This window comes from Centruroides vittatus, unplaced genomic scaffold (assembly GCF_030686945.1).
Source record: "Centruroides vittatus isolate TY-2023 unplaced genomic scaffold, ASM3068694v2 contig_199, whole genome shotgun sequence".
NCBI lineage: Eukaryota > Metazoa > Arthropoda > Arachnida > Scorpiones > Buthidae > Centruroides > Centruroides vittatus.
Genome location: NW_027121224.1, coordinates 650,981 through 678,161, shown reverse-complemented (window position 1 = coordinate 678,161; position 27,181 = coordinate 650,981). Strand labels below are relative to the sequence as shown.

At 27.3% G+C, this 27,181-nt stretch overlaps 1 protein-coding gene across 2 annotated transcripts in view; it reads right to left on the bottom strand.

Moving 5' to 3' along the window:
- Positions 1-19,336, bottom strand: part of RecQ4 (RecQ4 helicase) — a 30,906-nt gene extending 11,570 nt beyond the window's left edge. For both annotated transcript variants that reach the window (XR_010879986.1, XM_067264904.1), the window contains exons 1-14: positions 19,160-19,336; positions 15,714-15,747; positions 14,260-14,324; positions 11,225-11,350; positions 9,723-10,375; positions 9,226-9,446; positions 9,007-9,126; positions 8,796-8,924; positions 8,628-8,720; positions 7,137-7,273; positions 4,023-4,286; positions 3,767-3,946; positions 2,547-2,709; positions 2,379-2,471 (exon numbers count right to left, since the gene is read on the bottom strand). Coding sequence is in view for 1 of the 2 variants with exons in the window: in XM_067264904.1 (XP_067121005.1) it covers positions 2,379-2,471; positions 2,547-2,709; positions 3,767-3,946; positions 4,023-4,286; positions 7,137-7,273; positions 8,628-8,720; positions 8,796-8,924; positions 9,007-9,126; positions 9,226-9,446; positions 9,723-10,375; positions 11,225-11,350; positions 14,260-14,324; positions 15,714-15,747; positions 19,160-19,258 (2,377 nt within the window). In the remaining variant the exon portion in view is untranslated. The remainder of the gene's footprint in view (positions 1-2,378; positions 2,472-2,546; positions 2,710-3,766; positions 3,947-4,022; positions 4,287-7,136; positions 7,274-8,627; positions 8,721-8,795; positions 8,925-9,006; positions 9,127-9,225; positions 9,447-9,722; positions 10,376-11,224; positions 11,351-14,259; positions 14,325-15,713; positions 15,748-19,159) is intronic.
- Positions 19,337-27,181: the final 7,845 nt, after the last annotated feature.

The window sequence follows — 27,181 nt, the reverse complement described above, 5'->3', positions numbered from 1 at the left end:
ACCGGAGCTTTTCAGGACTACTAAACAAATGTCTCAATAAGTTATGCAATTGAAATATGATATAACCAGTTATGTTAAAGAGCTATGTCAATGCGTGTTCTCACCAATAAAACAAACAACTGAGCGCAATAAAACCATTTTATGACAAGAAATTATTTCTGTACAAAAAAAAAATCATTGCAGTACAATCTAGAAAATGAAAAGATTTTCTTCCAATGACTGACAGCTGATAAAGGAAACCAGACAGAGGTCACATATGAAAAAGCCAAAAATATCCAAATTCATATCATATCTCTTTTGTTTAATTTTCTAAGAAAAATACTGTGCCAACAAGGCTACCAAGTGGCATTTCAGGGTCAGTAGGCAAAGTAAATTATGCTTGCATTATAGGATTTGATTCTGTTCTTGAATGTTTTGTCCTAATACGTAGTCTGTCCTACTAACCGACTGGACTAATAATTGGAATCAACTGTATTATATGATTTATTTATTACAATTACTACACACTTATTTGTGATAAAATAGAAATGGTGTTAATGTATTTCAGTACTTTTTACTACATTTTTTAAATAAAAGATTAAATGCTTTTCTTAAATAAACAACTCAATATAACGATTTTAAAATTTCACCTTATTTTTCTCATTGTCTAGCTGTGGATGAATTGCCAGTTATGCTACCCAAATTATTTAGAATTTAATTATTAACAGTAGCAAAAAAATATCCCAATAATAAATTTGGCAGTCATTTGACATAATATATTTAGTGTTAGAAGTTAAATTTTTATAGCTTTCAGAATGGGAATCACCAAATGTGAACTGCAATTGTTGATGAAAAGAATAATTTTTTTTTGTTTTTCCAATCATACAAGTGTCATAACTTTTTCAGCTAGTTAGAAAAAAGCTCTGATGTCATCCATGCTTTCTTATTTTATATATACTGTACAAGTAACATTAATGTAATTAAAACACTTGCAGTTTCTCATTTCTTTCAGAAGCAAACATGACAGTTGGAATTTCATGTTCTTTACTTTTTTCTACCTCTATAATATGAATCATCTTTAAACATTATTGTTTTGTCTATGTTAAAAACATTCATCTAAATTTTTTAACAACCTTGCATTTTCCCAAAAATTTTATTGAAAACCATTCCATGTCCTTTCTTAAATTTATCAGTTATCCACTGCTTGCTTTGAATCTGGCTGATCCAACTGTTGTCTGAATTGTTGGCTTTCCCTTTAACAAGTTTTCCATTGACAGGAATATTCTTGTCTCTATACAGTATTTGAGCATTTGCAGGACACTCATATTTACATTCTCTTTTCTATTCTATTTAATTCTGTTGTCCATTAAAGTTTTCCAAAATCCTCCCCTTTTTCTCAAATACGTAGAGAGAGAATTCAATGGGATGTCAAATTCTGATTATTTTTGTTTTCGTCCACAGTTTATTTATGAAATACTTTTTTGCTATCAACAAAATCTATAGTTCTCTTGTCATTTCCATCTACTTCAGAAAATGGAAATGACAAGAGTGGCCAATATACTGATTGAGTGACATTATTAGCAATGAAAATGTCAATTTGCATTCAAACTTTAGTTAAATTTATAAAGTATGAATGCTTAGTTTCAAGTAAGGACGTATATATAGACAAACTCATAAACTTCATTGGCCAATAATTCAGTAAGTTGTCAAGGAAAATGACGAAATATATTCATATGTTACACCTTCAGAGAAATAATTTATTATTAGTTGATTGAAATAAACAAACAAATAAATATATAAATAATTTAAAATTTTAAAATAGTATACTTGTTCTTTTGTAAAATTTGTCACATGAAAAACAAAGTAATAAAAAAAATTAAATAATTATAACAACAAATATTCTTGCTGTATTTTCATATATATAAGAGCATGCTCAAAAGGCACTCTAAAAAATATTCCGCAAAATACCTAAAAACACTCACTATTAAAAAGAAAACTTTTATAGTTTTGGAAACAACTTTTTTTTTGGCTTATTTTTAACGATGGTTACCAGAGGTATCACTGAATAGTTACTATATCAATACTTTTACATATAATTTACATTGATACATCAGTGCAGTTCTAAGTCAAAACACAATGGCACACATTATAGCATACTCTTATATGTGAAAAATGCTCTTATAAGAGATGCATGATATAAAAGCAAAAATATCTGATTTTCACACATAAGAGCATTCTCTTATATGCATAGAAACATGGTATTGATAAATAATAAATGAATTTTTTATAATAAATTTACTTCCAAAACATTCCTACAATAATTTTTTAATTTTTATCAACCAAGATGTTATTGATATAATTAAAATTTTACTGGTTAAATTAGAAAGTATTTTTCTTACCAGACATGAAAGAATTTTGAATAGTTTTTCTTTGAGCCATAGTTAAACCTGCATGATATGCTCCTGCATTCCAGTTCAAAATTCTCTTTCTCCCTATAACAGTTAAAATATCTATTATAATTATGTTTAATACAGACAAAAGCAAATATTTATGAAAATTTACTAAACTTTTTCCATTTTTTTCTACTACTTTTTCTGGACATATTTCAATATATTGCATTTGAGTACGTATGAAAGAAGCCAATCTTTCTGTATCCTCTCTTCTAGTACAATAAATGATAATTGATTTACATTTTACAAAATTTTCATGTTTTAGTAATTCAATTATTGCCTGAAAAATTAAAAATTAAACAGCATAAATATATACAAATTAAAATGACTACTGAAAATCTTAAAATTTACTACAGACTATTCATTTATCATACACAAAATTATTCAAATTCATAATTCAAGTAACTTTCTGGACTGTTCAGTGCAGACTCTTTAGATATCTTCATAGAAAATATGCTAATTTAGTATTGATTAATTGAGATAATTAAATAATTCTCACATTTATTTATTTAATACTGAATATGTTGATATTATAGTTACACTTATTTAAATTCTAACATTTGAATTCAATCATTTATAAACAAATATTAATCAGAGAGTTTTAAAATATAAAACTTTACAAAATATTTTTAAATTAAAAAAAAAATTCTAACATTAAAATAGAGTATATAAAATATTTTATTTATAAAGTTTCAAACAGTTTAACAGACAAAATGAAATAAAGCCAAGGCCAATTGATATAATAACAATATAAAACATTGCTATATACAGAGGAGTTTAGCTACTTTAAAACTCAAAGTGAAATTAAAAGTTTAAAGTTTCATTTCTTGAAATTTAGTAAATTGTTTTTCTTTTTACTTTATTAATATATTGAAACAAATAAAACAAGTTAAATAATAAATATTAAACAAATTATTAACTAAATAAGTTCATTAAGTATTTGGTATATTTCAGTATTTGATATGTTTAATTATTTGAATTTGATATTCAATTTGAGAAAAGGTATATTTGCCCAGCTCTAAACAAAATATATTAAATATAATATTAAACTACATGTACAAATGAGAACAAGATATTTTTTGTGTATATTTTCAAATGATTACTTCTAAAGGTAATTTGTTTAAATTATCTAACATGTTAAATTAAAAACTTATGTTACTCAAAACTATATTCTAGCATTTAAAAAATAATATAATTCATTAAAAATTGCAAATGGTTAATTTTTAAAATGTTTTCATATAATATTTTAATTTCTATTATTTACAACAAAATTTTTTATCCTTATGTTTATTTTTAAATTTGTAATTATAGAGCAAAAAATATAAAAATAAACTTGCCTCATCACGATACTTAGGACAAGACACAGACAGAAATAAATTTTCTGGTAATGTAGTTTCCCCTATAATTCCCTTTTCGATATCTATTTCTAGATGTTGAGCTATATCTATTGCTGTGTATTTAGTTGCTGTTGCAGTCAAAGCTAAGAGACATTTTACTCCAAGTTTCTTCGTTAAAACCTAAAATATAATAAACTTCAGCCTTTTAAATTAGCAAGAAAACCATTTAGCCATCAACTTTTAAATTAAATTTTACTTTTCGTAACTGAAGATAAGAAGGTCGAAAGTTATGAGACCATTCGGACAAACAGTGAGCTTCGTCAATGCAGGCAAAAGCAATTGGTGGAAGATTTGAAGGTAAAAAATTATTGGAGTTTTCATATCCAACAATAGCTTCAGAGGATAACAATAATATCTGAGCTTCTCCATTTATAATTGCTTCAAAAGCTTCCTGCCGTTGTACTACATTCATTCCACTATGAACACAGACGGCTTTTATACACTGTGGTAATCTTTTAATCTTTTAAAAACAAAAATAGTAATTATTATTATTATTATTTATATTCAAGTTTTTTAATTATATGTATAGAAAACAATTTTTTAGCATTAAGTAACATTTTAATAATCACAGAATGTTTTTACTTAGAATATTAATTATCCTTATAATCATATCTTCCATTCCAAACCTAATAACCGGTGCAAAACAATTATATTCTGGCTAACGTTTTCGGTCCCTCCACTGAGACCTTCCTCAAGCCTATATTTCTTCTTAAACGATCTTTTTCAAAACGATTTTCGAACAATCGAACCTTAAAAATTTTCCGTTATGCACGTGCCACCTGATTAAATCGAAAAAATCGAACAATTCTGATTCAAAGCGTTGAAAAACTTCCGTAAATCTTCCAAATCCTAACGCTTTAATCGTATAACCAATCCTATGCTAATTAAGACCGCTCCATCATTCCTCTAAAAGTATCTTGCCATCCCTTTTATTACGAATGCCATATGAGCGATCTTAATTAGCATAGGATTGGTTATACGATTAAAGCGTTAGGATTTGGAAGATTTACGGAAGTTTTTCAACGCTTTGAATCAGAATTGTTCGATTTTTTCGATTTAATCGGGTGGCACGTGCATAACGGAAAATTTTTAAGGTTCGATTGTTCGAAAATCGTTTTGAAAAAGATCGTTTAAGAAGAAATAGAGGCTTGAGGAAGGTCTCAGTGGAGGGACCGAAAACGTTAGCCAGAATATAATTGTTTTGCACCGGTTATTAGGTTTGGAATGGAAGATATGCTTATAGTCCGGTGTTTTTAGAGGAGTTTTATCCTTATAATATATAATTAGCCTTATATACTTATTATATTTTTATTTTATACCAAAATGTTTATATCTGTTGTAATTTTTACATGTTGCATTAGTCTAGAAATAATTAAACAAAAAATTTTTGGAATGTTATATTTATAGTTGACATCTCCATCAGTTTAATTTTGAATCTACATTTAGGTCCAAAAATTAGCTTAATCAGCCAATCCATACAAGAAACAAAAAATAAGCAAAATAAACAGCAGAAAATTTATGTGAATATTTTCAGATCATACAAATACTCGAGATGTAGTTGAATGCTCCATTAAAAACCACAAATTTATGCAAAACATGCAAGGTACATAAATACAGCAATAACATGATGTTATTTCTGCTTGACTAACCATCAAGAACAGTTTGTTACTATTTTACTATATGATACTGATAGTGATGCTACTACAAAGGTGTGACATAGACAATTCTATAAAAGAAAGAATTATTGAAAGACTAGGATCAGGCTAGTCATAGACAAATGTGTCCAACCCCTGAATGCGGTGCTACAGAACTGCATCTAGGTTTTGGACCAAATTTCAAAGAACAGGATATGTTGAATGTCAACCAGAAGTACATAGCCAAGAGTTACATCTCTCAACATGACCACTATTTGATGTTAATAACATGTTTTAATGGTAAATGTCTGGTAGACAGCTCTATAGAGCTGCTTGTGGTCACAAGTGTTAGTGTTTCATGACAAACTGTCTACAGGAGGCTTTGGACAAATAATCTTTTTGCCAAATGCCTAGTATAATGCAGTGCATTCCATTGATCTCTATGCAAAGAGTCTGTTCAAAATTATTTAAGATAATGTCAAGAACCTCAACATTGGACTTTGAAGGAATGGAATAATATTCTGTTCACTGAAGAGTCCAGTTACAGTCTATAGAATAATTTTCCTCAGATTAAAATCTAGAGAGAATAGAGAAACTGGATCAGTTCCTGAACATCATGCAAAGAGACCATTGCAGGTAATAATATAATGATCTGGAGCAGCATACTACTTAATGACTGCACTGAGCTCTAAATTTTTCTAAGAGCTGCCATAACTGCAAAAAAAGTACAGAGATGGGGTTTTGGATCCCCAAGTGAGTTTTCCAGGGTGCTCTGGTTGCAGATTTCACTTTTGCAGATTGCCTGCTTGCACAGGGCTGCATTCATCAAAGGCTTTCTGACAGTGAAGTTATTCATCACATGAATGGTCAACAAGAACTCTGGACCTAAATATCATAGAACATCTGTGAAATGCTCTTCAGAGACAAATTTCATCCATCAGCATCCACCAAGAACACTAGAAACTTCAAGATGGACTTTGCTCCCAACAGAGATGATAAACAACATAAACATTATAAGCCTGCACTGTGTAATGTGTGTGTGCATGCAGTAAGCAACCACAGGCCATACATATCAATCTCTTTTTTGTGAAAAATAATTTATGACAATGCTTAGTACTTTTACTTGCTGTTTTTAGTTTAATGTAATTTAAATTTAATTTTTGCTTTTCAGTTATTTTGTTGCATAAAGAATACAATGTTCCATTCTATGTTAAGTTTCATGCTGTTCTGATCAGTAGTTTCCAAGATAAAAGCCAAATTAATGATTATATTTATTTTTTGAACACAAGTGTATGTCTGTAAAGAAAGCTAAAGAGTTAAATGAAAAATTTCTTTATACTAATATAAATAAAAATATTTAGTTTTGCAAATTACTATAATTTAATTGATCAAATATTTAAAAAAAATTGTTTTTAGTATAATAAATATTTATAAATATAAAGTAATTGATAAATGAACTCTTTCTTTCCTAAAAATATTGTAACTATGTTTTTATTTCTTTGATGATAGACTATTTTTGCATACAAATAATTTATAGCATCATTATTTTAAAACAATAAACTAAGCATATTCTTTTTAATTATTTTAAATATATGTTATTTAACGAATATTTAACACTGTTATAATAGTATTATTTGATATATTTTGATATACATATATGAAATCTCTAATAATACCTGATCCTCCATCAATGACACTAAAGGTGAAATCACCAATGTGAAACATCTGAAATGCTGTGCATATATGTAAGCTGGTAGTTGATAACATAATGATTTGCCTGAACCAGTTGATGATATTATCAAAGATGATAGACCTAAAAGAAATTTTTTTGACACTTTTAATATTTATAATTATAATGAGAAGAGAAATTTAAAGATATAATTTTAATGATAATTTGACAACTAATTTTATTATTTGTCCTGCCTATTCCTATTTTTTTTTTAAATCTACTTTTTTTTTAACAGGAATATGTATCACAGGAATATGTATCACAGAAATAACAATTACACAAATCAATTTCTTTTATTCCAAATATTAAAATATGAGATGAACAATGTTTCAAATAAAACTTAATTTATTTGTAGGCAAAAACCTACTCTGATAAATGAGATGATTTATATTCAAAATTTTATATATAAATCAATATTCCATCTTACTTTCAAATTTTCTATAAATAATTAATAGAAACATCACAGAAGATGGAATTTTATACTAACTATTTTATGCGTAACACAACTTTCAGCAAAATAAATTTTGGAATGCCTAGAACAGGATATTCAAATATATGGATATATGTATTAGAATATATGAATGCTCAGTAGAGCTAAAACTTCCTGTTATTTCACCTGAAGAAAGTCTCTGAATAAAGCTGAAAACGTTTGTGGTATAAATAATTAATTTTATATATAATAAATTGCAATTTATATTTCATTTAAATAGCATTATTATAAGTATTTGCACTTTACGATATCATAAGCAGTTCAGATATATTTTTATTTAAAAGCTACTTCATCCTTTTTTTTTTAAATCGATAAAAGTTAAAAATAAATAAAATATTTTCTTGACAGGAATTTAATATTTTTGAATGATAAACTATCTAAATTTCTATTACTTGTTAAGATTACAATTAATAATATTTTAAGAACTGAAGCTTCAAAAAGCTTACTGCTTTTGCATTTCCATTTTAAATATTTAAATATTCACTTATAATTAACATTTGAAAATTAATTATAGTTATAAGCAGCAATTGTTTATTGTGACATTGTCACAATGATAGGTTGCAATTTTTAATCATATTTTTAATAATTTTTTAATTTAAAATGTATGCTCTCCACCTCAAATTAGTATATTGCTCCTGAACATTATACTTTTCCGTTAGCAATAGAGTTGTGTAGGTCATCCATCTAACTGCTTTCAAGGGAAAATTTTTGAATTGAAATAATGTGATTTCCTGTTTGCACCAGAAGTTTTTATATAATTAATAGGAGCTTCCTGCCCCTAATCTTTCCTTATCTGGTCTCAGCTTTCATCTATATAACTCCGTTCTCGAGATTAAGGAAAGACAGACAGACGAACGACAGTGGAAATTTATAGGTCTACAGTTTTTTCAAATTGCAGCCCAATTAGATAATAATTATATTAAAATTAAAACTATATCAATAAATTACCACTTAATATTCTCATAATTGCTTCTTCTTGACCAGATCGGAAAGTGGAATGTCCCATTTTATGTAATGCTTGAAAAACACAATCAGGAGTCTCTAAACATTTTAATAATATTAAATCAGCATACTTTATATTAAAAATTTAAATTTATAAGTACTAATTTATCATACTTATGACTTTTCCATTGAGAAGATTAAAAACAGGACTAACAGTCTGTTGAAGCATTAATACATTATTTAATTCAATAGTATCAGTATCAGTTTTATTCAATATAGATTCAGTCTGTATCAATGTTGTTTCTAAGAAGCATTAATCTTTGTTAAAACAAATCAAATTCATCCAAATCAAAGCATGCATGTAGAGTTTTAAGTAACAACATACCTTTAGGCATAATCCGAGTTATTGATGTAGATGTTTTAAACCCTTGAGCTAAGTCTTTTGCATCCTGTAGTGTAGGAAGAGGTAAATCATCACTTAAGGTCATTTCTTCAAGAAATGTATCTAAAATTTCATTTTAAAAATGATTTCAAATTAAATATATAATTCAATAAATTACTATAAATATTTAACTTATATTAATATACAAAGTTTATTTTCTACCTTTTCTTTCTGGACAATTCCTTGACCAATGGCCTTTTCTATTGCAGTTAAAACATGTTGATGAAGACACAGAATAGTTTCCTTCTTTTTGCTTTTTAATATTTTTCCATTTTATTTTTTTATACTGTTTAATTGAGAAATGTTTATATCCTCTGACATATTTCTTCTTTTTAATATTGATTTTAATATAATTCTCATTAATTGTGCCCATTGATAATTTTCTGCAATAAAAATATAAAATCCACTTTAAAAGAATATAATAAATTTGAAGAATGCTTAAATTAATACTTAATTTAAACTTAATAATCCATAAAAAGAAAATTTTATTATTAAAAACTTAAAATTAGAATATTAATGCTATGTCTGCACTAAATCTTAAGTTATTTCAGTTTTATTTTGAATTTTTAACTTACTATATAACTTACTATATAAATTATTTACTAAAAATTATTACTAAAAATTATTAAATTCATAACCTTAAGAAAAACAATACTTACCTTTTCAGATGAGAAAACTTAATATTTTCTGCTTTAGTTTTATCACTCTGTAGATTATTATTTGTTTCTTTAATTGCTTCTCTATTTAAAGAATCAATAAGAGGTGGTTGATGATCATTTACAGAACAATATTGATTATCATTATTTTGACATTCACTATTATCACTATCCGAAGCAATTTCTTTTTTATTTGACCTATTTTCACATGAATCAACTTGCATTCTATTATTGCTTGATGAACACTCTTCAAAATGATGAGTTACTTGGTTTTCATTAGTTTTTATAGTTCTGTCTAAAACTTGAAAATGGTTTTCTTTTTCATTTTTTTCTTCTACCAAACACCTCTCTAACCATTCCATATCTATTTTATTTTTTTGATAATGAAGAAATTTATTTTGACTTTTATTAGAATTTTTTAATGACCAGGCATTAATTGGACGTTTGTACTTATACATTTTAAAGTTTGATAATTTCATATTATTTACATTTAAGTAATTGCTGTCTTTTTCAATCAGTTCTTCACTTATATTATTATTATCTACATCTTTGTCATTTTCAGCTTTTAAGTCAGAACTTAATAAATTAACATTTTCTTCAGAGTTATTTATATTGTTAACTGGTTTCAAATGTAAATTCATCTTTAGACATTCATCCTGTTAAAATTAATGTAAACTTAGAAAAAAATTGCAAACTTTATACAAAATAACAAGTTAATAATTTAAAAAATGTAAAAATATACAATATTGAAGATTTATAAGAAAAAAATCTTTTGAAGTCTTCTAAATGTCCATTCACAATCACTGGAACACAAATTACACTAGCAAAATCAAACTTTCTTTACAGACTCTGTGCCTATATATATAAATGCAAATTGTTTAAAAGTTCCTGTGACATCAGATATTTCCAAAACATCAAAAATTTTTTGTATAAGTCTTCAATATTTTATATTTTTACATTTTTTAAATATATATTTCATCATAGATTTCTAATTTTTTACAATATGTTAATAAGTTTTTCGACATAAAATAACTATACAACGATTTCAATAAAAAGTACAAAATAAATTCTATAAAATTTTGAATTCTAACAAATCAAAGTTTTAAATCTTAGTTGTTGTGCATTAAAATTACATTAATGCAATTTTAAGTTCAAATGTTATAATTTTTTAAACAATGCAATTAATAATATTAAATAGGTAGAAACAATTAGTTAAAAAATATCAATGCTATCAGAGTATTTTTAATATGATCTTATACGTTAATAACTTTATTCGGGTTTATTTTCATAAATATAACAAATTTCTACCACATTTTTGAATATATTTTGAATTCACTCTTTACATAAAGACAATATAAAAGATATGTTTAAATATAAAATTAAGATATTATAGTTATAGCAAAAACATTTCTTTTTATTATATAAGATTTTTCTAAATGTAATTTAGTCTGAATAAATTGTGATCATAATTTAATTCATAATTAAACATTTTATTATAAACTAACCTGTTTTTTGGCATATTCTTGTAATTTATGACTGTACGTGCTTAAGGTTGAAGAAACGTTACTTAATATTGACTTATTTTCACTTTTGTTAGATTTATTGAAACTTGAACTAAATACTTCATTGTCCTGAAATATATACATGTATTAATATAGTTTAATAATAAGAATAATAATAATAATATAAAATAGCAGAAATTATACTTTACTTAAATAAGTTTTAGCTTATGCCACTTTTGGTATTTTTTAATACTCATATACATAATAAAATAACACTTAATGCTATAAATTTTATAATTTTTATATATTTCAAATATAATGTCAAACATAAAGGTTTTGATCAGTGGTTCTCAACTGGGGTTCATGTAACATTACTGGGGATTCACAGTGATATTTTAGTGGTCTATAGCAGAGGTGGCCAACAAGTTGATCGCGATCGACCGGTCGATCGCCAAGCCAATTTTGGTCGATCGCTAGCAATGTCTTGACTTAATGTATTATATTTGTAACCGAACGCAACTGTTTGCATGCAGTTATGACTCGACTCACAAGCAGTGAGTGCACTTCGTACTGAAACAGTGTATAAACATAGTATGTATTTCACACTTCCCCCTTCCCACTTAGACTATGCCTATGACAACAAGTCGATCGCGACACATTTTTACGATAAAAAGTAGATCTTATGTGCACAAAAGTTGGCCACCCCTGGTCTATAGGGTAATTCTACTTCAGAACAATTGTTTTACTGAGAATTAAATTTCTACGGTATATATATTGTCAATTTCTTTATTACTCATTTCTTGCATAAGGCTTAAAATATAAATCATTTAAAATATTGAATGATACATGTACATCTCATTGACAAAAGTCAAAGAGAGATTATAAAGCTGGGGTTTGTTAGGAGAATCTTAAACCATCAGTGACATTTCTGAACATTTTCCTTTCTTTTTTTATTAGTGAAAAATATAAAGGTTTCTTTTTCTGTGCAATGTCTATGGGGTCCACAAAAAAAAAAAAAAAATTAAAAGGAAAGGGGTCCATGGGTAAAAAAAGGTTGAGAACCACTGGTTTAAATAAAACATATCATCAATTTAAATATCTGGCACATTCTTTGATTTTATCTTGTGTAGTTTTGTAATTAGACTCAAAAAATACACCAAATATTTAAATCAATACATCCAATTCTGTTTTTACACAGTCTTTTTTTACACGGTTTTGATTTAACACGGTCTAGAAAAAAAAATTGATTCCGTTTTTACATGATTTTATTCAATTTAGCACGATTAAAAAAAGTTATTTGATTGAAATTTTAAAGAAAAATATTTTTGTTAACCGTAATCTTTTAGAAATTTTTTTTCTATCTGTTACTGTACTGTATTTATAAAATAGTTAGGGAATTCCCCTTTTTAATTTATTTTCATAGCAGCTGTATACTGTACTGTATTTTTTAATTTTTAATATTTTCTTAAGTACAACAAGAAAAATTATTAATTAATAATAAAACTATTTTATTATTTTTTCTGACAATACGATTTCATTACATTCCGCGATTGTCCAATGTCCTTGAGATACATGCGCCACCAATTCAAATTTAACCAACAATCTCTCCTCGGCAGTGCTTGTTACCAGTTCAAATCGACCAATCATGTTCCTTACATGATATCACTATGAGAAAATCCTAATCTTGTTAAAAATACCACAGAGAGAACCTTACAATTGGAACGTGATAATGACGTACAAAATATTTCGAATGATGATAGCAATTTTGAACCAGTCTTACGCAAGCGATCGCGTATGATATCCGATGATGATAGCAAATAGAGCTATGTTATTTTCATCACCTTGACTGTTTTTAATTCTTTGTTTATGAATTTTTGATGATTTTTAATTTGTTTTAATTTACTTTAAGAATTGGATTATGTACCTTTTGTTTATTAATTCATATTGTTTTCTTGTACGAGTTTTCAGTTCCTGAACTGCGATAATTTTATATTTATGTTACTTTTACTTTAAGATTTGAATTGCCTTTTGTTTTTTATGAAATAAACTGTGCATTAATGCACATAAAAGTTTAATTTGGCTTTTATAAAGACTCTCATAATATTTTTTTTGTATGAATCATTTTATTTTAACTATTTTTTACAGGGTTGAAGGATATGGAACTAATCTCCTTTTTTTCTATGTACTTCATGTCTTTTTTTACACGGTTTTGTCTGGAACGTATCTACCGTATAAAAACAAAATTGGGTGTATATCCTCATTCTTTAGTTAATTATTTATTAAAGAATTATAATATATTTAAATGTAAAAGGTAATCTTTGCTACTATCATAAAAAGGTAAGCTAAGTATTTCACTCAAATTTGGCATAACATTTCAGATCTATTTATCATGCTAGGAATTTCATATAAAATACAATATATACAAGCATTTTTTTTCTATCGTTTATGCTAAACTTCAGATTTATTTTTATTTGATTTAATTTTTATCATCAACACCTAACTTCAAAAATATTAAAAATAGCTTATAAACAAATGAGGCTTTTTTTGGTTTAATTCCTGAAGGTGAGTGTTACCTTGAAAACATTCAAACCACATTCATTTATAATTATTTCCTTCAAATAACATAAATTTGTTATTTTAATCTTTTGTGTTTTTAATAACTTATTAGATCTACATTATATAAAGAAAAGTTGATATGTTGCAACAAAACAGACAAAATTATTTGCAAAATAATGTGTTTTAAAATAATTTTTAATATAAAAGAGATTTACTAACCAAAACAGTTTTATATTGTAAATTTTGTATTTATTATTATTATTATAAAAATTGTTACATATTATTATACTATACATATACATATACATTATTATTATTATGTATATATTATATACTTAAGTTTATTTATTATTACAGTAAAAAATTATATTAATAAATTTCTGTAATCTCATATTGTGATAATACAATAATTTTAACAAAAAAAGTTTAGAAAAATGTTTCGTATATAAGCATTCAAATAGTATTCATTTAATTATACTTACTTCAGCTGAGCAAATTTTATTTCTGTGACTATTATTTCGGAGATGCCAGTATGTTTCATACCATTCTAAATTATAAACAAATATGAAGCATATTAAAATCTATAGATATAATCCGATTCAAAAAATTTATTACTTAAATTAAAATAAATGAATCTCTGAACATACTAAAACTGTTCAAGGAGCCAAATTTAATCAGGATAAAACATTTTTCATGAAGACATCTCACCATCAGAAACAACTTATTTCTGAGAAACAGAATTTGAATAAAAATTATGTCATCAGAATTCTGTTTTTTGGAAACAAGTTGAATCTGTCTGTCTCAAAAAACATTTTATCCCAATTAAATCTAATGCCTTAAACTGTTTATAGTGCATTTGGATATCTATTTGTTTATATATGGCATTGTCAATGTTAAAATCTAAATTAAAATAATTTATCTTTCAAAAAGTTTATTACAGAAATTATATTTTCTAATATTCTAATTCCTGTAATATTCTAAAATTACTAAATTCTTTTATATTTTTAATTTTTCTCAGTCACGGCTAGTCTATTGATGTGAATGTAAAATAAAAAATAAATAAATATTAATTGTGTCTGCAAAATTTTTTTATTTTGTATAATTAAGTCATCTAACAATGTAACATATAAAACTTACAACAAACCTAAAAATTTTATAAATGTGTTTGTGTTATTTTGAAATCATTTATTTTATTACATTTTAAACCAACTTATTTCTAAATGTAAAATACAGGATGTCCCAAAAAAATGTATACACACTTTAACAGATGATAGTCCAATTGATGTTTTTTTTTATTTCCAGGTTAAACCCATTAGAATTAATAATGGAAATCAGACTAAGCTTTGAACAAAGAAAATTCATTCTAATTCTGCTACTGGAAGTGTGAAAATGCAGTTGAAGTACAAAGAGTTTAGGAGAGAGTTTCAAACAGATCCACCAACACAACTTACAATCACTCAAATTAGAGAAAAGTTTGAAGATTGGGCACCCCCACACTACCAGATCCTACCATGATGAGATCTTGCCAAACACGCAGGATTGGAGAAAGGGGTTTTATAGAATACCCTCCACATTCACCAGATCTCACACCACTTAGACTTTTTTTATGGGGACACTTAAAAGACAAAGTCTATGCTATGAAACCTGCAACAGTTGCTGAATTGAGAGCAGCCATTGGACGAGAATGCACACAAATACCAAATAAAATGTTTTGTGATGTTTGCGATTCCATTGCTCCAAGTTGTCAGCAGTGTGTGGACCAGAACAAATGTCACTTTGAAAACGGGCATTGACAAAACAATTAAATAATGTCTGTAGATTCAGTTACATTTTGAAATGAAATGTATTTTAATAAACACTGACTTTATAATTCTTTAAAGTAATGTACACTTTTTTGGGACACCCTGTATTAGAAAAATTTAAAATTTCAACATACCTTGAATTTCCTTAGATGCATTTTTCACGTCATTCTGAAAATTATGATTTAAATTAATAATTTCAAAAATAATACATGTATAATTTTATAACTTCTAAAAGTAGTTTTAATCATGTAACAAAGAAATGAAATTTTGTTAGATTCAATTAATGAATCTCTAACTACAAGCACTTGAGTTTATAATGCAAATATCACATTTTAGTAATCTCCTGTATCAAGTATGCTGCATATTTATTAGTTCAGTATATGTAATATAACTCATTCATCACTAAATAAAAAATAAATAACTCTACTTTATTTTGAGTGCAAAATTTTATTTAAATAATGCAACTGTTATCAATAGGATGCTATTATCTTCAAACATTCTAAGTTAACTGGAACTAAATCAAGATATGTTCAAACAAAAAAAGAAATTATGGTAACTACATTGGAATAAAACAACATTAAAAATTATTATAATGCTACAAATTAAACATTTATGCATTTACTTACTGACTTAATATTTTACTATTAACAATGTTTACTATTAGATATAAGAAGTAAAATCTGGATTTTTTAGAGCAAACACTTGCTTTAATTAATACTAACTATTTTAATTTAAAAACAAATATCAATAGAGCTTTATAGTTCTAAAAACTCTACTTTAACTTTCCTTTCTTTCCAAAATATTATACTAAAACATTTTAGATGTAATAATTATTGAAGATAATGGAATTAAAAGACTACATACAAAACTAAATGCAAGACTGACATATTGTGTATTGCTTTCAATCTCACAAAAATACAAAACTGGTGTATGTAGTTTTGATATAAAGAACATTCAAATTTTCTTGATAAAAAGAAAGAGTATTTTTTTCCAGCAAGATAATTAAGAACTAGTTTAATAAAGTTTTTATCAGCGCTACTCAAACTGTGGTCTGCAAACAGTTTAATACTGGGTTACAACAAGATTTCACTTAAAATTTCATTTTATATATTACATTAATAAAACTATTTTAAAATGTCTTAATATGTTTTTAAAAGGCTTTTAATTTAATAACTTTCCTTTGTCTTCATCATTTAAACAAGTAGTGCCAGGCACTAATCTGATTGAAATCGGCTCAGGAAATAGCCCACAAATCCTTTTTAAAATGATTAGAACCAAATTTTATTATTGTATTTTTCTTACTAATTCAGTCTATAATAAAAATTAAGAAAAAATGCTGTTCTTTTCTTTTTATAATTATTTTTATTTAATTTCACAAAAATACTGGTCTTCAAGGGATTGTAATGAAAAAACTGGTTTGTGAACAAACAGTTTGAGAAGCACTGGTTTATATAATATATAAAGTTTAATGTAAAATTTTAATAATATGTAATAAAAGAACAGAAGAAATATATATATAAAGCAAAAGAAAAAGCTGTTATGCTGGAATTTAGGAGTTTAATACCTTGCTAAGGTTACAGACTATCCTTATATAAGCAAAATAACAAAAATTGCAGAACCAGAAAATAAACCTTAAAAAGATATATTCCTGCAAACATTGCTTCTTAATTTAAAAATTGATGTAAATTTTAAATTTTATTCATCAATTTTGTTTTCAGTTTTGATTTATTTTATTTACAGTAAATTTTAAATAAAAAAATTGGAATAACATTGTAAAACGATGTTTAAAGATAATGCTTTCTTTCTTACAAGACAGAAGTAAAAATGCTTATATGGTATGAAATATATTGCCAATAAAAGGTTATTTGTTTACATATATTTAATGCACAAGACTGACAGTTTTATAAATATATATAACAAACAGATAAAGTTTCCTTTAAGATAATAATTCTGAAAAACATTTTAAAAATAGGAGCCATGCATGACCAAGCAAGAAGGGAGATATAAGACAAACTTCAGAGCAGAATATCTTGTAAAAGAATGTTACCTTTTCTTATAATTGCTAATGATCAAAAATAAATCCATTTTTCATTAATAAAAAAAGTCATCTGGGGTAATATTACCTATGGTAGCAAACATGGTGGCCCTTTCGATTGTTCATGCTCCTGACGAACTCCTCCGGGGGGAGCCGCCAGCAGGCTGCCGTGTGTTTAACGTCACTAGTTATTGATTCACGGTAGTTATTGAACAAACTAAATAAAAAAAGGAAACATCTACTAAAAATATAGTTAATCTAACAAGAATGAAACTAACCTAATCGAAGCGCTGCCATGTTTTCTACCATAAGTAACATTAACAGTCATCTGTTTTCAAGTTCGATGTTAACATAAGGAGAGCACTTGCAATGTCTCTTGGAAACAGAAGAGAGGAATCAGCACATTGGAGTTCTGTTTCTGTTAATTAGATATTCTTGCAAACAGTATAATTGTCAGATCTAAAGATTTATTGCTAGATTTTGCACTATTTTAAAACAGTTAGCAATATGATTACAATTTTTTCATGTCTATTATAAACTTGTCTAACTTACAAATAAAGTTATTTTATTTGTAATTTTTTACTTCATATTGTTTATCAAAACAAATAACACTTATAATTGAAGAAATCAACTTTTTCATAAGGATCAAACCTTTTTTTTGGAATAGTTCCATCTTCAGATCAGAAAAAAACCTCAATGTAATTTAAATTTATTCCATTGAGATGGTTAAATGATATGCAGCTTTCAAAAAAATAGTATTTCAAGAATTTAATTTTAATGGTTTATACATATATCAATCACAGCATATGTAATTGAAGCTTGCCTTTTGAGGCACAAATAAAATAGATCTCATATTTTGATTGAATTTTGAATGAAAATGAATAGACTCAATGATTTCTTATGAACTGGCAAAAATTTCACAAACAGGCAGTTGGAAATTACCACTGTAAAGGGTTGTTTTTTGGCCTTTGGGTGTTGAAATTGTACTTTTTTTCTTTCCAAACCTATCTTATATTGAAGACTCAGAAATCTGATCACCATACCTATAACATTGTAAGGTTAATGTTACCCTAGGTATCGAGATGATGGCGCATCTCCGATTCCAGAAAAACAGAAGCAAGGAAATAATGGGGATGCACGTTCTAACCTAACCTAACCTATTCTAATAATTATGGTAATTTATTCTATTGATAATTTATCCTAACCTATTCTAATAAATTACCATAATTATTAGAATAGGTTAGGTTAGGTTAGGTTAGGTTAGGTTAGGTTAGAACATGCGTCCCCATTGTTTCCTTGCTTCTGTTTTTCTGGAATCGGAGACGAGCAGCCATCTCGATACCTAGGGTAACATTAACCCATTGTAATGTTATAGGTATGCACTGTTAAGACAATGATGGGCATCATTGTACTAACACTAATACAGCATGAAATGTTTTAAATGTTATTTGTTTGTGGTAATTATCCATAATTTATATCATAATAAAAGAATTTAATAAAAAATAAATTTAAATGTAACGTTGTATTGACAAATAAACGACTTACTTTATCAGGTTTCCGTTTATTCTGTTGGTAAAAGTTCGATTCCCATTTTTTAATCTTAATTTTTAATTTCATTAAATTATCTTTCGTCTTTTCTTCCATTTGTACTTGTTTATCACTTAATATTTACTTTATTATATATACTTTATATATAACAGTTACCTTCTCACAGCATTCTTTTGGTATAACTGTTATTGACAAAACCATTGCATGATTTTCGTGTACTTAACAATAGCACATGGTAAACATTTGAAAAGGGCGGGTAATGCTAGTATTGTCACGTGACTTCAAGTTTTTCGAACAATAGTTCTAAATTTAATCGCGGTGTGGCGCCAGCATTGTCAGATGAGAAAATTCGATTTTATTCGAGAAACGATACAGATTCTGTAAAAATTTTTCAAAATAATTTTACTTTTAAAGATTCTCTCAATAATATAATTAAATTAGTTTTTAAAAATTAATAATTCCATAAATTTAAAATTTCTTTTAAATTACATTTTGAAAATCTTTAAAAATATTCATTGATTGATTTGAAAACTAGAAATATTAGCATATTATGTTATATAATCACAATTCCTCATCTTAATGAACGGGCTAGCCTGCAGTTGGATCGACAAGCAGGGTTACATATTTGAGAATGGCGTCACAACAAGCTTTAACCATAATAAATTGACAACCATCCGTTGAGGATCGAATCCGAACGGGTCGAAAAATCCCCAGGAATTTTTCGGGGATGGTCCGTTCGGATATGTCGGGCCCCGTCGCTCACCACCCGGCCGCCCCATTCTAAGCCAGGTCGAACTCTTAATGGGCTTGCTAAAAAAAAAGGCCCTCTTAGTGCCCACAGGGCGGAAACAGTTTTAAAAAAAAATAATAACATAAATTAGTGGGCAATGAATTGGATTCTTTATGGCAATAGGTCGTTATCACGCGGCCAAAAAATTGAGACAGTAAAAGTATCATCGTGCTATTCTGAAAGGTTCGGGTTCGAATTCAGATCGAATACTAAGAAATTTTATGAATGGTCAGATTCGGATATATTGGGCCATGTCCTTTAATTAATCTTTTCGATTTTCAAGAATATGGTGTCGCTTTATCATCCGGTTGCATTTAGATTAACATTCTACTTCATATAATATAAAGAAATTCAAAAATTATATTTATTTCTGGAAATTTAAATATAAATTATTATATACTATAAAACTGACCAACTTTCAAATGGGATAAAATGGGACACAAGAAGTTTTTATCTTTGAAGTACCTATAAAATTAGGATAGATGGTAGAATCAATAAATACATTAGCCTGGAGTTATGAGGGTTCAAAGTATAAATCTGGTTCGGATCATCAGAAATTTCCATGGACGGAATTTTCATTGATTCGGATATATTGAATCTTGTCTCTCATTTCAACCGTCCATTGTGAGTCTATTCAAACCCACAAAAAGGCTTTGTTTCATGAAAAAGCTTACAAAGTGAGAAGAGTTTTAATAAAGTTCCTCTTATGTTGCAATTAAGCCTTTTTCCACATATGCGCTAAAGAGAATCACCCAATGAGAAAAGGAAAAGTTTATCCATAGCCCTAGTGTGCCGTGAACCAAACACAACTCTTTTGAGTTTGAATTAATCTTTCGGATTTTCAAAGATGTAATGTTGCTAAATTGAAAAAACAATAATAAAACGTAGTCATCCAAGACTGACTAACCACAGATGACGTTACACGCTATCAATTTATTATTTTAACATTTTTGAAAATCGAAAAGAGCAATGGTCGGATGAACAAAGTAGCAATAGCACTATCTACCGCTTTGGAAGATGCGAGTTCAAGTCCGGATCAGCTCAGGAATTTTCTTAGATTAGTAGACCCAGGTATGTCCGGTATCCCTTACACCGTCCAGTCTTTTCTGATGCGGACTAAACCGAATCCTTCAGTATGAAAAAGTCCTCAGTTCATGCGGGACTGGAATATTTGAGTAGATTATTTCAAAGATTAAACAAATGTTGAAACTATACATTTATTTAGATCTTTACAATCAGATTTATTTCAGAATTTATATTTACTGGTAACGCGTTTTAAAATTTATAAAACCTTGGATTTTTTGTCATTTTAGTTAGTATGCAAAATAATATAATTTGCCATCTTAGTTTACCCGAAAAAATTCTAGAATATTTACCAGGCTTGTTCTGGACGAGTTGAGATGACTAATCACTCAATTTAACAATTATATTTAAAAAAAAACTTTATAAATGAAATCTTTGATTATATAAAAATTATGATAAAGTTAAAAATTCAACGTAACTAACTTATTTGAATCAAAATATGATTGTTTGCCTCTCAACTCTGAGTCCTCAATTACCGACTCTATATTAATTAAAGAATGAACGTGACTCCAAAGCAACCAGAGCTCTGTATATTACTGTAGTGACTGAATTAATACTGGAAAAATAAAAGTATTTCACAGATAGCCACTAAATGCTACGAGGGTAATGCACAACGAAAAAGAACATTATTATAAATATAGATTACCTGGATAATTTACTAAAGAATTTATCCCGAGCTGTTAGAGGAGTACGTGACTATTAAAACTATTAGATTTCTTGTTCCGTTTAATTTGGTAAACATTTTATTCAAAATACATTAATATGCATTTCTTTCATAATATAAATCTAATGTAAAGTAGAATGTATTTCGGTAATATAAAAAATAACAGTGTTCATATATTAACAATTTATTAAAAACCCATTAATATTTTAATTTGAATGTTGACACAATTGTATAAAAATTAGCATTAAATATGTATAAAATGTTAATATATTATTGTATAAACATATATTATATACAATACATAATGTGTACATTAATTAGAATGCTAGTGAATTATCATAATTATGTTGCTTAGTAATGATGATAAATATCGTCGTAGTTACTTCTTATCTAAAGGGATCATTCGTAAATTACGTAACGTTATTTTTATGCTTTAAAACTACATCTCATTCCCTGTAACGCTCTGCAGTACCACTGAATATACCTACCCCCAAAATTACGTAACGCGTATCTTCGATCAACCAAGGGCTCTTAATTGTACTAAGGAATAGTACACAGCATGGAAAAAAGCATTATATATTTTATTAGACCTAATTACATGTATAAACGTAGAAAGCAGAGAATCATTCTCTATACCCAAAGGTTAAGACTTTAGCATTATGTAATGTTATTGTAAACACCTTACCCCCTTGTAACGCATCATAACGATTACCTGCATACTTACCCATTCATATTTGCTTTACCTAACTTATGGACAACCCAAAATTAAAAGAAAAATTCAGGTTTTTGCAAGGTCTAAGAAACAAAAAGACAAAGTACAAATTAAAAGACCCTTTAATTTGTACTTGCTAATTCATCAAGTAGCCTATATTAATATTAAATTGTATTAAAATAGAACAAAAATAATTGTTAAAATGCAAATTGGGAGTAAAATAATTGCTAATTTTTTTCTTTCTAACAAATTTTAGTTTCATTTTAAGTTTTTCTGTTTTAGTATTTTAGTTTTAAAAGTTTAAAAACGTCTTAAAAGCATTACGTTATCGCCAGTTTGACGAAGAATCATTGGTGAAACGGAGAAAGGCCTGATATAAGCTGCAATATCTGTGATCGCGAATATCCTCAATACTTTTCATTTTCAATTAGGAAAAGATTTTAAGAGTTAGAAGATGTATCCGGTAGACCAGTTCAAGGTCGCCTAAGGGTTACAATACTGACTGATGATCATCATCTGGCCCTTAACTGCTAGACGTCGTAGATGTCAGCACAACTCTGTGTTTGCAGCATCGCACGCATTGTTTTAAGATTTAACTATAGCTCTGTCTCGATCAGAGAGATTCTTGTGTGTCTCACTAGCATCCTCTCACAAATAGCACTTTCATACTGGAGTTATTTATATTATAATTAGTCTAGATCAGTGGAAAGGGATGAGAGAGTTTCCTGTGTTTCTTTTTTCTCGTGAATTTAAATTTAGTTTTCAGAATGCTTTTCGACTGATTTTTATATGAAGAAAATCGAAAATTTTTAATGTCAAGAATATGGGCCCTCTAATTTGTATTTGTTAAATTGATTCATGACTTTTCGGTCAGATGGCCAGGTGGTAAAGATCTGTCGATGTGGAAGACCCAGAATCGAATCCGGGCAGAAAACTTCAGGAATTTTTCATGATTGAGCTGTCCCGGATATGTCGGGCGGGCTCCGTTCCTCATCTCTCGGTTGCCCCCATTGTGTACCTGGCCGAACCCATGAGGGTATATAAAAAGCTCTCTTAGTTTCCAAAGGGAGAAAAGAGCCAAAAATAAAAAAATAAATAAAAATACATAACTGCATAGTGAAATATTTTTGAGGTACTGGAACCTCAAATGCTTTTCGTAAGTATAATTGATTTTATTATTTTATTTATTATTATTATTTTTTTTTTTTTTGATAAAAATGAAAACAAAACCCCGAAAATGAATACATTCAACAAATTGGCCAAGTATTTCTGACTAAAACCTAATCTAACATGTATGGATCCTCTAGGAAGATATACAGTAATTACCCAGTCTGCTACATATCTTCCTAATTCATTGTGAACGGGACTGTATACATTATCAGAATCTGCATAGTTGCACTCAGAACCTCAAAAGAGCTCAGAAATACATCTCTTAAAGAATAGGTACTCATGTCAATTGCATTGATCAATCAACTTATTGAAATTTTTCAACTCTTATTGTGCCATTCTATAAACAACCTTTACGTAACCTAAACTTGTTTTTTTTTTGTATTAATAACTTTCTATACATTTTATAAATTTCTTTGTTTTCTTTTTTCTTTTAAATATTTCAAAATTAAAATTTGTTTTTAAATTTTAACAACAAATATATTTACAGAAGACGATATAATTTAATTCACAATAAATATAGAAAACAAATTATTGCTACTGCTATTTTTAGTTTTGTTTAAGACCTAGATAATTTTCTTAGCAACTTATTTACTGTTGAAATATAAAAAAAACATCAATCATAACAGTTAAATAATTAACTTAATGTACAGTATAGTCCCTTCATTTTGTTTTCTATCAGGTTTATGTTGCCTTTGTTTATGCATTGACTTTTAAATTAAAATTTTTTTCCTCTCAGTTTTAATTAATTAAGCTTTTTAAATTGTTAATAATACTGATTTGTAAAATATTAATAATAGGAATAGTGTTAATATCTTTCAGATTAACTCAACTTGATCCCATAAGCTATTGTTACACTATCGCCTTGTCTATTAGTCTTGTACTATTGTCTTGTGGGCACTTTTTTATGGGCATTATAGGTTTGGTTAAGTCAAATTGAGCCAGTAGCCCAATTATTGACCTAACCAAATCCATAAGGCTCATAAAAGGACGTGCCCACAGAATAATGCTCATAACCATTATCTTAGTTAGCATCGTAATCAAATATTAATTAATTTAAATTAATTAATCTTCATATTCATTCTATTTCTATTTTATTTTTAAATAAATAATTAAAAGTAAACTGAATCTAATTAAAAATATCTATGAAATCTTTGTTTATGTGTACAAATTACAAAACTACAGAGTAATATTAATTATAAAAATTTAGCTTTAAAATTAAATTTCAAAATATATTTATAAATTATATAAATTTGCTTTAGAATTAAAAAAGAAAAATCAACTGTTTTTATCTGAAAGCTTATTCATGATTCTAGTAAAAGGATCCAAGTTAAGTGATCATTTTTATTTTTTGAACATTATCGTAATAATAATAATAATACGATGCTATATTTAAGAAGTCGTATTTACTTGAAACGTGAATTTTTTGAAGAGCATTATATATAATAAATTATACACGTGGGCGACACATGACACTAAACTTTGATAGTCTCAGGCGCCAATTATTCTAACCTCGCCATTTTTGTTTTACGATAGTAAAGAATTTGGTGAAGATAACGTGACTGAGAGAAATACATCGAAATAAACACGAAATATTCTTCTCTAAAATAATTTCTTATGAGTTTTATAAGTAAATTATGAATATTATTATTATTTATTTAAGCTAAAATTTTATTAAATTTAGTATATTGTTTGCTTGATTGTTTAGTTTCAAGGAATGAAAATTTTGGGAGTTATTTTACTGTGTTATTTTACTAAAAATTCATTTAAAATAATGAAAATTTATCTTCAATATTGTCTTAATTAAATAATTTGAAATGTTTTTTTTAAATAAATATTTAATTAATAATGTAATTTATTTAAGTGTTTTAATACGGATAAAATGTTTCCACTGCGTACTTAACCTCCTCCTAATTCTATACTCGGGAGGCTGTAGTGAAACTGGTTAATGAGGAGTTCTTCCGGTATTTCGGAGTAGCCATCTAAATTTCGTTATTCTCGAGAATGACACTTCCCTTACTGGACACACAATTACGGGAAAAGTCCTTAGCGAGTCATAAATATTTCCATATTTCTTTCTTCGTTTAGAAAATAACGTCATTGTAGACAGAAGTTTTCAACTACTTCTCGAACCTTAATTAATCATTTGATTTATTGATGTAGTGATAAATCCCTTAAATCAATAAACCAAATGATTAATATGAATGGCTATTGGAGAGTCAACATAAACGATAAGCTGTTTTAAAGTATTTCGGGGCATTATTCTATAAAAACACTAGAAATGGTTATGCAACATTTGTTTATAGAGAGTGTAATCAGTGACGTCTTTCACATTTCTTCCAATCTATTCTGGTCCGATTTTCGTCCTCCAAAAAAACCACATTCCTCTATAGGCTATAACGTGTATTAATTCTTATCACATTCGTGATTGACATCCACAACAATAAGTTTAAGGCCAGTCAGTGGCCGTCGAACAGAGGTTTCTCCGAACACTCACCATTGAACGGGCCTTAAACAAGCATTATTTGACCATTGACGGGGACATAAAAATGACCTTTATTTTTAAAAAGTTCCTGGAGAAAATGACCGCTGTTTAGAGGTAGCCGTTGTTGGAGGTTCGACTATATTTATATATAATAAGACTAAATAATATAATTTTAAATTCGTTTCAATAGTTTTAAATATGTCTAATCAGTGGCGTGTTAGGGATTTCGAAGGCTCTAGACAGAATCAATTTTAGGGCCCATTTCATCGCACATTATGATCTCAAATACTTTATTTCTTTTAACAAAGTTATACTATATAGGCTATAATATAGTAATAGTATAGTACACTCTAATATGAACCTGCGTTAATTCGAATAATCGCTTACAATAATTATTTAGATCAGAGTGAGCCATTTTTCTAATATTTTGATATATTTTTGACTTTTTTCTTCTTAGAGTCTCTCCTAAAATTTATAAGTTATTATATATTGAATTGTTTTCTATTTTATAAATTTTTCAAATGATAATTGTGTAAATTGAAGTAGACACAAATTAAATTGAAGAGTAGAAACACTACCAAATACGTTATCGTAGGAAGTACACAAGAAAAATTTACTGTTTAAACACGAAAACATTATGTGAAAACACTGCCAAGAACTTCAACACCTATATTTGATAAAGAAGCAACATGTTCTTGACTTGTCTATGGGGATTTGTTTTCTGAAACGGAACGATTTATTGCTGCAATTTAAGATCAAGTCGTTAAACTTTTTTCTATATTGACAACTTGATAGAAAGGACATTTTCAAAAACTCTAGCTGATGACAAGTGCACGTGTGTCACATGACTAATGAGACAATACAACATGCAGCATCAAATTTCAAAATTCTTGTTTAAATAAGCCACAAATTCAAATAAGATTAAGTAGGGAAAAAATGCGCTTAAAATTGGTTTTTAGAAAATTTCAATACCGAAGAGAAAGAATTTTGTATTAGCCTGAAATCTATTTTTTTTTTTTTTTTTTTTTTTAAATTAAACTACGTACTCGTACATTAAATAAATAATAAGTATAAGGTATTTATTCTTTTAAATTTTGTTAGGAGACGATTAGTAAAAG